General features: G+C 40.5%; 1 protein-coding gene and 2 non-coding genes across 3 annotated transcripts; all 3 read left to right on the forward strand.

Annotated features, from left to right (window-relative positions):
• Window positions 1-5,966: 5,966 nt before the first annotated feature.
• nop56 (NOP56 ribonucleoprotein homolog) lies at window positions 5,967-11,863 on the forward strand. The gene is made up of 12 exons (XM_034680341.1): window positions 5,967-6,091; window positions 6,795-6,884; window positions 6,978-7,092; window positions 7,438-7,602; window positions 7,778-7,976; window positions 8,698-8,885; window positions 9,215-9,366; window positions 9,576-9,676; window positions 10,236-10,384; window positions 10,596-10,717; window positions 10,939-11,052; window positions 11,314-11,863. Exons 1-12 carry the CDS (start codon window positions 6,089-6,091, stop codon window positions 11,620-11,622), a joined length of 1,707 nt encoding a protein of 568 aa, XP_034536232.1. The 5' UTR covers window positions 5,967-6,088; the 3' UTR covers window positions 11,623-11,863.
• LOC117823397 lies at window positions 9,007-9,126 on the forward strand. The gene has a single exon (XR_004633394.1). It is a non-coding gene; the product is annotated as a small nucleolar RNA SNORA26 (small nucleolar RNA).
• Window positions 10,800-10,865, forward strand: LOC117823394. The gene has a single exon (XR_004633393.1). It is a non-coding gene; the product is annotated as a small nucleolar RNA SNORD57 (small nucleolar RNA).
• Window positions 11,864-15,917: the final 4,054 nt, after the last annotated feature.

Consider the following 15,917-nt stretch of genomic DNA (forward strand, 5'->3'; position numbering starts at 1 on the left):
TGTCTTAAGACGATTATGGAGTTTGTTTACACATACTGAAATAGACTAATGTGACTGTGAATTTCTTTATAGAAACACTATTCACCATAGTAACCTAACTTCATCCAGAATATTACGTTGGTTTGCTAACTTATCTCAAAATAGATTACAGCTAACTGAGAAACAAAGTTCATTCTGTACATCAATTTTGATTGGGGTGACAAAGTTTTTCAAAGAAAACTATATTGAGATTAATGTCCTGCAATGCTGTTGTGTGTGTGTGGGAAAGAGAGCAAGTAAGAGACAATCTGTCCAAAGAGGTCAGTCATAAATTCTCCACTCTTAACTAAAACCCAACACAATGTGACATTTATGACCTGCTGGCAATATATACTTGTGTACAAACCAAGCCACATGCATCCATTCCTTGGAAACCTCACAGCTCTAAAAAACTTTAATGATGCTTTTCCCAAAATAAGACACTCAACTGTTTTCCTGCATGACAGTAAAATGTTTTCATAGGCTGGGTTTATACCGCTGTAAGTTTACTCTACATGAGTGGGCTATTAAAGATACCGCTGTCAATGTGTCTGGTTTGATGCAATTCAAGTACAAGAGGAAAGCTTTGTATCTCTTCTGTCGCACTTTGTGTAAAAACATCACAATGACGCACAAGCTCTCCTTACATATTTTCATCTCCTGACATCAAGTTTTGTCTGTAAAGACAAAGATAGTTTATTCCTGCTCCACAGAGGTAGAGTTTGGTCACTACTGGTCAATGAGTTGGATAGATGATCGACTGTCAATCTATCCGAGGTACTTAATCACTAAAGTCATTTTGGATGATAAAATGACAGAAATCCACTGTTTCCAACTTTTACATTTTGTCATATTTTTCTTTCTCTCTGGAAAAATGAATATATTTGAGTGTGAAATGTTGGTTAGACCAAATGAAACAATGAAACATGTTCCTTTAGACCAGGGGTGTCAAACATAAGGCCCGTGGGCCAAAACCGGACCACCAGAGGAGACATTAACTGCATTTTTCAATAAAAGTAACTGCTATTTAAGATTTGTCCTCAGGGGGTCGCATACAATCTTAGTGCCGACGGCGCTCCGGGACTTTCTTCCTCAAAGTGAGGAAAAAGAATACTTGCTGTTTGATTAATCTGGTGGAAATTCAGACTTTTTAAAGCACTTCAAGATCCAATCAACACTAATGTTTTCGTATCTGTAAACTTGTCACAGCAGGAGCAGTTGAGCTACATTTTTCAAAAAGGAGCCACATAACATGCGCATGCTTACCATACATGTGCGTACGTCATAGGTGCGCTCCGTCAATACTAGCACTAGCACTACACCCCTGCATACAATACTGTCAAGCAAACAAACTGCTCATGCTGGAGCTGGGGGGTCCATAAAAGTCAACTTAACCTTCTTCATTATTATAATCTTTCTGTTCTTTTGCTGTCAACATCACACACTGTGTCAGGTAACTGGGAAACCTGTGTGCTTGGTGTGTTCGCACAGGTTTCAGTGCTTAACCCTCCTGTTACCCTCAAATGTACTAACATCTTTTATCCTTGTGGTCAATTTAACCCCCAACAATTTAAACCTCCAGAAACTGATTGTTACCCAGGTTTATGTGTCAGGTACTTTATGTTTCATTGTTGACTACCTAAATAGCCTTTTAGATAAAATATATTTTAAGCATAAACACAATTTAAAGCATTTAGAAGGACTTTATTTGTAAAAAAAGAACATCAAACTGATGTGAGTTTGTCATGCTCTCGTCGGCCCTACTTTTTTTCTGTTATCGAAACTTATGACACAGGACCCATTATTGAATGTCTTTAGAGACATGGAAGCTGGAAATATATCTCAATCTGAAGGTTGGCGGTTCAATCCCAGCTCCTGCAGTCACACGCAGAAGTGTCCTTGGTTATAGTGACCTCAATATCATCCAAAACAACCAAAACAAATTTGTGTAAAATGTTGATATTTCTTATGTTATACAGCTAAATCAGCCTGAGGTCAAATTGACCCCAAGGAACACCAATGCGTAGTTTGTTTTTTTTACAGGAAATTGGAATATATCAACATTTTAATTTTACATGTTCCCAGTGGTCCCCATTAAATTAGGAAAATTCATGAAATATGAACCCAAAAAAATTATGTTAGTCATTAATTTAGAGACATTAAACATTGAATGGGCTCCAATTGTTACTAGTCATTATTGTAATTTCAGATCTCATAAATGAAAAATCATTCCATCCACCCTGTATCTGCTGCTTATTTCATTTGGGGTTCCTGAGGGCTAGAGCATACCCCAGCATTCATTGGGCAGGAGGCAAGCTACACCATGGACAGGTCGCCAGCCTATCACAGGGCTAACATATAGACAGAAATCAAGACACACTGACACTTGTGGGCGATTTAGAGGGAGCAGTTAACGTATAACAAACAGTTTTTGGACTGTTGGAGGAAAGTCAGGTCACCCAGAGGAGCCAAGGCATTGACGGGGAGGACATTTTTAACTCCACATAGAAAAGCCCCAACCAGGGACCTTCTTGCTATAAGGCAACAGCAGTAACCCCTGCACTGCTGTGCAACCATGTCAGATGTCCATTATGTAATTTTGAAAGTCAAAGTGATGACTGGCAATATATCAGAAATGGGACTTTTTCCTAGGAAAAATGTTTTACAAGTGTTTTGAAGGCAGCGGAACAAGTGACACTGCTGTATGGATTATAGAACAGGGTTGATATATGTCACTCAATTGAAAATGTGAAACTATAGGTGAACTTATCATGAGTGCTCTAAAATTCAAATTTTCATTAGATAAAGGTGACATTTATTTAAAGTTCTCTAAACAATCAATCAGAGAGGGGTATTTAGAGTGGCATACATTGCTATGAAAATGAAGGTTCAATGTATTACACATTTTTTAGTGATATTACAGTATGTCTTTTGAGATTTGACAATATTACATTTGGACCAACTGTCTATTAAAAAGTTACCTGCAGCTAGTCTTTTTCTACAACTGCATTGGTGACAGTCTTAAAAACATTTTAAAGAGTAGCAGAGAACTATACATTGGAAGTAGGGTTAAGCATATGACAGTTCATTTTATTATAAGAAGTACAGTAAATTTTACTTTACCACCATAAAAGATGGCAATGTTGTCTATCGTGACCAGTTTTGAGCCCTTTCACATCTTGCTGTCCAATATAAGCAGTTGTTGGGCTCATGGGGTGTAATCATAGACTGTATAAAATATGGACGTAGTATCCGTGACGTCACCCATCTGTTTCTAAATGCTGTTTGAGGCCAATCGGCAGCGGCAGCCATATTGCTTCTGTCGAGCCAGTGTGACGTAAAGAGGCGGGCTGTGAGCCTCCTAGCCAACAGCTACAGTGTTCCTGCAGGCAGCTGTGCCTCTCATTGGAAGACTAGTAATCTCAATACCTTCGAAATCACCACGTTAGAAAAAAATTCACCCCCCTCACAGTGAGAGGACATCGAGAAATTATCTATTTAGACTACACTCGTCTTTTTTACCAGGCTGTAAACATGTTTATTTCTGCTGTAAAGATCGGCTTTTTCCCATTCATGTGTATGTGACTTCCGGTACTTCCGGAGCCAGCCTCAAGTGGATCCTCGATGAACTGCAGTTTTTAGCACTTCCTCATTGACTCATATTTTTAGACCGGAGGTTGCCGCTTGGGTGTAATTCACAATATAAAGCTTTTCGCAGGTACAAAATGGGTGTACGGTGTGGTAAACCAGGGGATCCCAAACCTTTCAGCCTGCGACCCCCAAAATATAGGTACCAAAGACTTGCGACCCCCGCTGTCCGTTAAATGTGGCTTCATTTAACTGCTCTGCAGAAAATCAGCCTACCTATATGAGCATGTGTCTGTGTTTCCTGTGCCATTATGAATTAACCTACTACTACTGATGCTTTTGATAATGAACTGTTCACTAACAACTAAACTTAGTAGTCATCTGGCAAAAAGAAAGGCAGAAAACTCATTACATTTTCTATTTTTAAGGTTTTATTTTAAGTTTAGCTAGCATTTTTGTTGATATATTTTACTATAATTGGTTAAATGTACTATTTTTAGATAACTTTAAAAAAAATAATTCTGGAAGACATCTCACGACCCCCCGTTTTTGTCTTGCGACCCCCCAGGAGATCCCAACCCACACTTTTGGGAACCCCGGTACCAAACTTTCAACAACCAAACTATCCTAACCATTGACGTCACTGAAGCTGTAATCAGCTACAGTAAGTTAAAACACCTGGGGGTTGAGAAGTGTTTTAGAGATTTAATGTACATCTTCTATTTGTGCACTAAGGCCATAAGGCACGGGGTGGAAGTCAGTGATAGCACAGACTCAACTCAACTCAACTCAAACTTTATTTATAGAGCACATGTAAAACAACCGGGGTTGACCAAAGTGCTGTACAGATCAAAAAGCAGCACAAATGACAAACATAACAGGCAATACAATGATTTTTTAAATTTTTTATTTAACCTTTATTTTACCAGGAATAGTCCCATTGAGATACAAAGTCTCTTTTTCAAGGGAGTCCTGGCCAAGACAGCAGCATAAAAAGTTTCACAAATAGAACAGGACAAAACATACAGTGGCAAGTAACTATTACATTGATTTATAAATTAGCAGTGTTAAGCTCTAAAACATGTGCACAATATGATCAGATCATCCTTTATCCTAGTTTTGAAATCCTCCAATCGAATTAAACAGTCTAGTTTCAGGCGACCTTGAAGCTCAAACCAAGAAAAGGGAGCAAAGACATTAAAAGCACTTTTACCAAAGACTAGAGCGAGTCAGAGGAATGACAAAAAGAATTTGTCCATGGGACCGAAGATGACAGCCACTGACAACTTTAGGAGTCAATAAGGAGCATAAATAAGAAGGCAGCTCCTGTAGTATGGCCTTATAAAGAAAGAAATACCAATGCTCCATTCTTCTGTTGTATAAGGAAGACAAGCCTACCTTCTCATACAAGATACAGTGATGTGTGCGGAAACCTAAACCAGAAACAAACCGCAATGCAGCATAGTACAGTACACCGAGTCCAACATTTTCAGAGAGGCTGAGGAAGCATGCATATAAAGAACATCACCATAGTCAATTACAGATACAAAGGTTGCTAGAATGAGCTTTTTACTCGCAGCAAAGGAAAAACAGCATCTGTTTCTATAAAAGAAACCCAACTTCACCCTCAGTTTTTTAGTAAGACTCTCAATATGATGATTAAAAGAAAGGTTTCCATCTAAGAGAAAACCAAAGTATTTAAATGTTGGGACAGATTCGATTTCCTCATTTGTGGAGGTGAAAATCTTAGAGTCATTTTTCACTGTCCTCTTGGACTTGGAGAAATACATCACCTTAGTCTTGTTGGCATTTAAAACCAGCCTTAGTTTACAAAGATTCATTTGTACTGTGTTGATTGCAGCTTGCAGTTTGCTAATTGCACTTGATAAGGACGACGCTGAAGAGTACAAAACGGTGTCATCCGCATAAAAATTAAACTTTGCATCCATTACATTTTTACATAAATTATTGATATAGATGACGAATAAGATAGGACCCAATAAATAAAATATATAAACATAAAATAAGATAGAATAAAATACATTAAAATCTAAATAAATTATGCCAGATGTCCACTCAACCTTGATTAAAAGCCAGGGAGAAGAGGTGTGTCTTAAGCATAGACTGTAAAAAAGGTCTTAAGAGAGGATTTAAAAACCTGAATTGATCCTGCAGAGCGGATATGCCGGGGCGAAATGTCAATAAGGAAATATCTGAAGAATAAGTAAAGTGTGGTCTGTTTAGGTTATAAAATCTTTAATTAAATATTACAATTTTCTTACACATTTTCCCGCACTGCTTATAGAACCAACCAGCAGGTGGAGCCCCCAACACCTTCTCCGTTTGATCTCGCGTTGTTTTACAAAATCTCGCGGGACTTGGATCGGGTGTTGTAGCGCTTAAACGTGTTGCTCCGTCTATTTCCCGACGTGCAGGAGTTGAGCAGACACGCGCTGCGTGCTGCTGAAGAGATTCAACAATCATGGTGAGACAAGTGATACTTGCTGTTGAACTTGTTACAAAACCTGTTGTATTATGTGATGGTAAAAAGGTCTATAAGACTGCTTATGTTTCAAAAGTAGAATTATCTAATTATTCTGTCGTTGTTGAGTTTAAGGCCTTTCAACGTGGATCAGTTAGCCACCCAATGGCTAACATTAGCTACAGTCTGTTTAAACTATTGTCACAGTTTTATGTACGCAAGTACAGTTTTGTCAGTCATGGTGATTCAGGTAAATTCAAACGATCCGAGCTTGTGTCCACTGAAAATGTGATATTTCTTAGAAAGGAAAGCATTTTGGGACTAAACTTAGCTCGACTGTTAGCATTAGCTAGCGCCGTAGGACTTTACGCACGGGCCCAGTTTAACACGTGGGTTCATCGTGACGACACGAGGGATCAAACCAAAGTCATGGACAGTAGCTGAATTAAGGATCAACTTGCAGGAACAGTGTTATTTTACATTGACGTGCAGTATGGGAGTTTGACATAGTCGACATTGGGGGAATTTTGATGCGTATAATCAGACGCGAGGTGGTTCCACACATGCATCTGCTGTTCCCACGTGGTGCCTGCGGAACACTCCAAAGATCTCAGGGGAATTGTTAAATATTTGTATTCGCTTTGCACAATAAGATTGTTTTGTTTCATGGCATAGTTCTGTAATCCTGTTTATTTGCCTTCCACAGGTGTTGTTGCACGTGTTATACGAGCATGCGTCGGGCTACGCGCTGTTCGCCATCAAGGAGGTGGAGGAGATCGGTATGCTGTTGCCACAGGTTGGACCTCTTTACTCACCCGATGCACTGCCATGCGACGTTAATCTGGTCTCTACATAGCACAGTGATAACTTTGTATTTACGTGTTTTTAGGTGGAGGAGAGTGTGCTCAGCATTGGAAAATTTAACAGCATGGTGAGCCTGGCTGCCTTCTTCCCCTTCAAGTCGGCCCAGGCTGCTCTTGAGAACATGAATGCTATCTCTGAAGGCAAGCTCAAACCCTACATTGTTCTGTTTTTGTTTCCTCCTCAGTTGTAATGATGTTCTATAATCTGTCAATCCCCTGAGTAACTGTGCTGACAAATATCACTACTGAACATCTGAGGAAGGACATTGTTAATATGTAGCCCTGAATGCAGTGAGTTTCTTTTTTTTTTAGCTTTGCAATTGCCTCATGTGTCAGAATAACTAACCAGATTGTGGAATATTATTAAATGCACTGAAAAGAATTGGAATGTGAAATTAAATAAACATTAATAGATACTTAAGTCCTAAGGCCTTATCAGATAACCAAGCTTTAATTTCAACTAGTGTTATCCTCTTTCACTTGCAGGTGTGGTTCATGCTGATCTGAAGTTGTTCCTTGAGACAAACCTGCCTCTCTCTGGGAAGAAGAAAGCTGTTTTAGGGGTTTTAGATGCCAAGATTGGAGCAGCTTTACAGGAAGAATTCACTATTTCCATCCAGACTGGCGGTGTGGTGGCAGAAATTGGCAGAGGTGAGGCGACCAATGGTCTATGGCAGGGCATACTGTGGCCTGTTGTGATGTAACCACATGATCCTGAAATTCATGAGGGTTCATACTGAAAATCTGAACAGCCACCTGACTGTAATATTCCACTGCTGCTGAATATAAATCAAACAAACCTTTTGTCGGCTGTGTCTCCTGCCAGGTGTGCGTCTGCACTTTCACTCTCTGGTGAAGGGTCTGACTGCTCAGGCTGCCTCTAAAGCTCAGCTGGGTCTAGGCCACAGCTACTCCAGAGCCAAGGTCAAGTTTAATGTCAACAGAGTTGACAACATGATCATCCAGTCCATTGCTCTGTTGGATCAGCTGGACAAAGACATCAACACATTCTCCATGCGTGTTCGGTAAAGTTCCCCTAAAACCACTAACACAATGTTTGTATTACACAAAAGGAAACAATTCATATAGTAAGATGGACGCTGCGCAATTTTTTTGTAAGTGTGGGATTTGGCTATCTAGTCCCAAGTTGCATGCAGATGGTATTGAAAGCTTAATTATGTACAGATACTTTAGTAACTCAAACTCTCAGATGGTTCTCAGCAGCTGACAGTTGTTTGGAGATGAGACCCATGGTATGTGAATTTTTGGTATAATGTGTCTTTAAATTTGGAGACTGTCTCTAACATTACTATTAACATGGTAATGTGTGGGATTGGATTTTAAATAGGAGTATTCTCCTAATGCTTCCCTTCAAGTCGGCCCAGGCTGCTCGAGAGAACACGCATGCCATCTGATGGAAAGCCTGAATCCTACATTGTTGCTCCTCAGTTGTAATGATGTTTTATAATCTGTCAATCCCCTGAGTCACTGTGCTGACACATATCACTACTGAACATCTGAGGAAGGACATTGTTAATATGTAGACATGACTGCAGTGATTTTTTAATTTGATATTATAGCAGACGGCTGTTGTCTGATGGGGCAAAACTGTTAGATGAGACATACATTACCAATAATTTCCATTTACGGTCACTCTCCAAACATACCATTTAAGTGGTATTGTGATAAAAGAGGGTTTAAAGTTGTCTAAAGTACTCTTCTCACATCCCTGTTTTGTGTCTGCAGTGAATGGTACGGCTATCATTTCCCAGAGCTGATCAAGATTGTGCCAGATAACTCGATGTACTGCAGACTCGCTCAGCTCATTGGAAACAGGAAAGAATTGTCAGAGGAGAGTCTGGAGAGCCTGGAGGAGGTAGTGATGGACAGCGCCAAGGCTCAAGCCATCCTGGATGCGTCACGCTCCTCTATGGGTAACTATAGGATACATTATAAAATCCTCTCAATGCTATAAAAGTGACTCGCTGCTTATGTTTGATCATCTGTTTGCAAACTCAAAATTATTCAAAAGAAGTTTTACTCAAAGCCCCTTTTTTGCCCACCGTGGATTAATAATTGTCCATGGTGACTAACACAGGGGGGCAGAAAATCTCTCTCATAAACCTGTAGTGAAGGCACATATCCTTGCTGCGGATCCTGTCGGGAGAAACAAACGCATTTCATGTTAAAACAATTACTGTCCACTTTTGGGTGTACAAAAGTAAAATCTCTGCTAAATACAGTTTGAATGTTTTACTCTCAGGTATGGACATTTCCCCCATTGACCTGATCAACATAGAGAGGTTCTCTGACCGTGTGGTGTCTCTGGCTGCATACCGGCTGGAGCTGCAGGAGTACCTGAGATCCAAGATGAGCCAGGTGGCTCCAAATCTAGCAGCCTTAATTGGAGAAGTGGTAAGGAAGGATTACTCTTTGATTTTCTGCTTCTGTATAAGTGATGTGGGACAAATGATGTTTTACCAAAATCTGTCAATCCCCTGAATACTGTGATGAAAAATTCCATCTGGTTCTGATGGTCCCCTCACTCAAATCCAAACTTGCATTGAAACGTGACAAGAACGATGTGTGTATACAAGTGATGCCAACACCTTTCTTCTCTCTAGGTGGGAGCTCGTCTCATCTCTCATGCTGGCAGTCTAACCAACCTGGCCAAGTACCCGGCCTCCACCGTTCAGATCCTGGGAGCAGAAAAGGCCCTGTTCAGGTACTGGGGCGCCCCTTCCCTGCTGGGGAACAGAGTGGTTGCAGTGATGGCAGGGCTGGGCAGGAGTAGAGCAGGGTGACTGGAAGAGACTGATGTCTTCTCTGGAGTGATCCCTCTCCCCCTCATGCACCCCCACAGTCTGAGCAGCCTCTCACCACACTGAGGTAGAAAAACTGGAAAGCTACTTGAAGTCACCAGATTAGTGTCTTTCTGTCAATATTTCCCTTTAAATCTGTAAATGCACAGATTTACTCTTAGAAATTGAATCGCAATTAAACCCAAAAGACTGGAGCTCTGAAGACTTATATTTTAGATCAGATGTCTTCTCAGATCAGTTGTCCTGCTGGGTCCTTGTACTTTGAGTGTGTACTTCTTACACAGGTTTTGGTACATGCTTTGCAAATGTAACACCCTCCTTTTTAAGGGGGGGAAAAAAAGTAGAACTCGATGTATAGATGTGCTTGTAGACAAAATCAGGGACCTTCTTCAGCATGGTGCTAACATTTAACTGCTTCATTGGCTACAAATCAATAATGTGAAATCGCTTTATTTTTCTCAGGGCCCTAAAGACGCGTGGCAACACCCCAAAGTATGGACTGATCTTCCACTCCACTTTCATCGGACGAGCTGCCGCCAAGAACAAAGGGCGCATCTCCAGATATCTGGCAAACAAGTGCACCATTGCCTCACGTATTGACTGTTTCTCTGGTGAGTAACAAAACATCCAGAACAAAAACCCACTGATCTCCCAGAACTCTTGTGGCCTTATTGCAATGATGCTCAAATTTTTCGTCAACAGCATTCAACCCTCGGGTTGATGTTGATAAACTAATTCCTGAGCATAGCCCACACGCCTGTTAAAAGCTGGTTGTAGTGTTCTGCTTGTGTTTGATGATTTATTACATTTTTTTTCTTACAGAGGTGCCAACAAGTGTGTTTGGTGACAAGCTGCGTGGTCAGGTGGAAGAGCGTTTGTCTTTCTATGAGACAGGCGAAGTGCCGAGGAAGAACGTGGATGTCATGAAAGATGCTGTGAAAGAGGTGAGCTTGGATACAAAAAAGCTGCAGCACTTTTGTTCTCTAAATACTAAGGATCAATTCTATATTAAACCACTGTCACTGCTGTGAATGATGACTCCTCTTTTCCTGACATCCCTGACGGTACAAACTGATTTAATGAGCCTGACACAGCGTGCCGACATGTGAAAGTGTCTGATGGTTTCCACCCTGATTATAATAACATTGTTTTCCTCTTGTTTTAGGCGACTGATGTTGCAGCTGAGATCAAGAGGAAATTGGAGAAGAAAGAAAAGAAACGCAAGAAGAAGGAAAAGAAGTTACAAGAAGCAAATGGTGACACCAATGGGGAAGCTGAGGTATGTCCTTAATTTGGATGGTCCTGGCCATGCATGTTTTGATTTGGGATTTGACCCATATGTGGTCTTGTCTCAGTGTACGACATGCTATATCAATAGACTCCGAACCATTGGCCGGTCCTAAACAATGGACCTGATCACTGAAGCGAGTCGGACAGAGCAGTTGCTTGTCTTCATATATAATCTATTTCTCAACTTAAGTGCAGCGTTTGAAAGATTTCACTTTTTTCTTGACCCAAACTTTGTTTTACATCTCTGCAGGAGGAGAATGGAGAGGTAGAAACCCCTGTGACAAAGAAGAAAAAGAAGAAGCAGGCAGCAGAGGAGATGGAGGTCGAAGCAGAGGAGACTATAGCTGCAGAAAACGGAGCGGAGGACACCCCGGCCAAGAAGAAAAAGAAGCGGAAGTCGGAGGAGGCCACAGATAATGGGGGAGAGGAAACAGAAACTCCATCCAAAAAGAAAAAGAAACAAAAGACTGAAGCTGTAGAAGCTGAACCAGAAGAGATCCCAGAGACCCCTGTGTCTGAGAAGAAAAAGAAAAAGAAGAAAAAAGAGGCTGCAGAGTAGAGAGGTCAAAGACTGGAGCTTTATTTTTGTGTACAGTTTATTTTTATTCATTAAACTCTTAATCTGACGCTAGGTCACTTAAGCAGCTTTAAGTTGTCCGGTTTTTATTTGGTAACCTCAAAGAAGGTGATATGACAAAGAAATGCTTCTGATCGTGCCTTGTAGTCACTGAAATGTACCTGTTCTGTAAATACATTGTATGAATGAAACCTTTTGTTAAATAAAAACATCTCCTCTGTCATGTAGTATGTAACTGGTTTCACTTGACACCCACAAGGATTCAGTGATTACTACAGCTGCAACAACGCAGCAGAAGATTGAAATATTGAAGGTTTACGCCGCTCATATTTCATATTATACAGTTCCACACTGCTCCTGTCCTGAAAGCATGACGTGGCGAAAGAGCAACTGCACATGCGCACTTTGACCTGAATGCAACGTTACCTGGCATTACCTGGCATCCAATGTTACACCTGTAAGATAATCTATTCATCTTTATAAGAAGCTCAACACTAAATGATTGACATACCTCAGTGGTAATTTAGTTAGCACAGTAAATGTTTTTATTTATATATATATATATATATATATATATATATATATGGATTTGTAGAGAGAACTGTCCAGCAGGGCTCTGAAGCTGAACTTTGTATTAAGCAGACCCATTGCATTGTCCATTTCTATGCAGAGACTTGTCTTGCCTTCCACGATGTAGGGCAGGGGTTCCCAAACTTTTCAGCCTGTGACCCCCAAAATATAGGTGCCAAAGAGTCGTTACTCCCACTGTCCCTCAAAGTGATTTAATGTGGCTTCATTTAGCTGGTCTGCAGAAATTTAACCCACTTATATGAGCATGTGGCTGTGTTTCCTGTGCCATTATGAATTAACCTACTGCTACTGATGCTTTTGATAATGAACTGTTCACTAACTCTAAACTTACTAAACTAAAGTATATCTTATCTTAGGAGTCATCTGGCAAAAAGAAAGGCAGAAAACTCCTTACATTTTCTATTTTCAAGGTTTTATTTCAAGTTAAGCCACTATTTTTGTCTATATTTTACTATAATAGGTAAAATGTATTTTTTTTTTAGATAACTTAAAAAAAACCTTATTGGAAGACATCTCACGACCCCCCATTTGTGTCTCACGATCCCCCAGGGTGTCCCGACCCACCCCTGATCGAAGGCAGCCACTGTGTGACTCTGAAGCATCCAAACAGTTAACAGAGCTACTGCTTACTTGAAAACCTCCTTTACAGACAAAGGCGCACTGTTTGGGGTCTTGCCGCATATAAGTGCGATAAGCTAAGACAGCACAGATGTATAAGTTTAAGTTAACTGTAATACGTCAGTAGCAAAGTTTGTGATTAACATTGTTTATGATAACTTAACACATTAAGAAAATTTGTATTTTTTTTTCTTTTAGTTTGATACTTATATGCTCAATGCTCTTGCACCAAAACACCAAGACACATGGTATGTGTAAAACATGGCAATAAATCTGGTACTGATAGTTTTATCGCAATTAATATCTGAATTTCAACAGTTAATTTGATTTGACTGTTTTGAGTCCATATTACAGTTTTTCTCAGTGGCTTTGGTACATTTCTCAGCTCAGAATTGAAATTCTCAAAACTACTTGTTCAATCTTCACATCATTGCGTCACTTCTGCACATCAAAAAAGCAGTTTCTCATTTTTTTGAACAAGTTGCAAATGCTTTGGTACGTCCATGCAAATGATTATATACAATTCTCTGCTGTTTCCTACATTATCAAGTGCTTATGTCATGTTGATCAAAATGTGGGTTAATAGGTCTCTGTTGAATAGTCTCACCCTCCACAACATTTAGGCATTAGTTCATCACATACAGTGGGGCAAAAAAGTATTTAGTCAGCCACTGATTTTGCAAGTTTTCCCACTTAGAAAGATGAGAGAGGTCTGTAATTTTCATCAGAGGTACACTTCAACTATGAGAGACAAAATGAGAAAAAAAATCCAGGAAATCACATTGTAAGATTTTTAAAGAATTTATTTGTAAATTATGGTGGAAAATAAGTATTTGGTCACCCACAAACAAGCAAGATTTCTGTCTCTCACAGACCTGTAACTTCTTCTTTAAGAAGCTCTTCTGTCCTCCACTCGTTACCTGTATTAATGGCACCTGTTTGAACTCGTTATCTGTATAAAAGACACCTGTCCACAGCCTCAAACCGTCAGACTCCAAACTCAACCATGGCCAAGACCAAAGAGCTGTCAAAGGACACCAGGAAGAAAACTGTAGACCTGCACCAGGCTGGGAAGAGTGAATCTACAATAGGCAAGCAGGTTGGTGTGAATAAATCAACTGTGGGAGCAATTGTAAGAAAATGGAAGACATACAAGACCATTGATAATCTCCCTCGATCTGGGGCCCCACGCAAGATCTCATCCCGTGGGGTCAAAATGATCATGAGAACGGTTAGCAAAAATCCCAGAACTACACGGAGGGACCTGATGAATGACCTGCAGAGAGCTGGGACCAAAGTAACAAAGGCTACCATCAGTAACACACTACGCCGAGAGGGACTCAAATCCTGCAGCACCAGGCGTGTCCCCCTGCTTAAGCCAGTACATGTCCAGGCCCGTCTGAAGTTTGCCAGAGAGCATATGGATGATCCAGAGGAGGATTGGGAGAATATCATGTGGTCAGATCAAACCAAAATAGAAGTTTTTGGTAAAAACTCAACTCATTGTGTTTGGAGGAAGAAGAATGCCGAGTTGCATCCCAAGAACACCATACCTACTGTGAAGCATGGGGGTGGAAACCTCATGCTTTGGGGCTGTTTTTCTGCAAAGGGGACACGACTGACCCGTGTTAAGGGAAGAATGAACGGGGCCATGTATTGTGAGATTTTAAGCCAAAACCTCCTTCCATCAGTGAGAGCATTGAAGATGGAACGTGGCTGGGTCTTCCAGCATGACAATGATCCCAAACAAACCGCTCGGGCAACAAAGGAGTGGCTCCGTAAAAAGCATTTAAAGGTCCTGGAGTGGCCTAGCCAGCCTCTAGACCTCAACCCCATAGAAAATTTGTGGAGGGAGTTGAAAGTCCATTTTGCCCAGCAACAGCCCCAAAACATTACTGCTCTAGAGGAGATCTGCATGGAGGAATGGGCCAAAATACCAGCTATAGTGTGTGCAAACCTGGTGAAGACTTACAGGAAACGTTTGACCTCTGTCATTGCCAGCAAAGGTTGTGTTACAAAGTATTGAGTTGAACTTTTGTTATTGACCAAATACTTATTTTCCACCATAATTTACAAGCAAATTCTTTAAAAATCCTACAATGTGATTTCCTGGATTCTTTTTCTCATTTTGTCTCTCATAGTTGAAGTGCACCTATGATGAAAATTACAGACCTCTCTCATCTTTCTAAGTGGGAGAACTTGCAAAATCAGTGGCTGACTAAATACTTTTTTGCCCCACTGTAAGTCTTCTCATGCAAAATGGTTAAACATGTTGTCAGAATATGTCAGTCTTATTCTGTACATTTCCATCAGACTGTTTTTCTAAATCTATCCTGAATTGGTAAATTGCTCCCGGGTGAATCTTGACTTTTTCTAACAAAGGGAAATGTGTGAAGCATTAGATCAACCAATGATCAACCAGTTTTCAGAAATAGCTCAAAGATGCATCTCATGAACCATCAGCTGGCAAGTGTATATACTGTATATATAGCCAGAGCACAACACAAAGTTTACAACGTCTGACAATGGAAGGACAAGGAATTGGACTGGGGAGAGAGAAGAAGAAGAAGAGGTAGAAGAGTGAGGCTGTGGGGTGGAGTTGTTGGGAGGCTAAACAGAGGAAGAGGCAGAGGACATAAGCGCATTCCTGATGAGATAAGAGCCACACTTGTAGACCACGTTCTCAATCATGGGCTTACAATGGCAGAGGCTGGTTGAAGGGTGCAGCCAAATGTTGGGAGAACAACTATGTCCTCCATCATTCAGACTGGGTGCTTTTGTTTTTCTTTCTCTATTGCAATGGCATGGTCTGTCAACAAATTCAAGTACAAACAGTAAAAGCGTAAATGTGAATCTTGTCCAGTCTCTTGCAATCAATCTCCCACATACACTAAGGTGTAACTTACAATTTACAATAAGTGTCATCAAAACTTTAGCCGTAGTTTACATCAGAACGTCCCTCCAGTGCTCACTGTTATATTGACAACATGACTAAGCAGTTTGACTGTCTTATCCGTACACACTGAAACAAGGACTTGTCATTCAGATGGCACTGACATGTTCATTTA

The sequence above is a fragment of the Notolabrus celidotus genome, chromosome 1 (genome assembly GCF_009762535.1).
Source record: "Notolabrus celidotus isolate fNotCel1 chromosome 1, fNotCel1.pri, whole genome shotgun sequence".
In the NCBI taxonomy this organism is placed as follows: domain Eukaryota; kingdom Metazoa; phylum Chordata; class Actinopteri; order Labriformes; family Labridae; genus Notolabrus; species Notolabrus celidotus.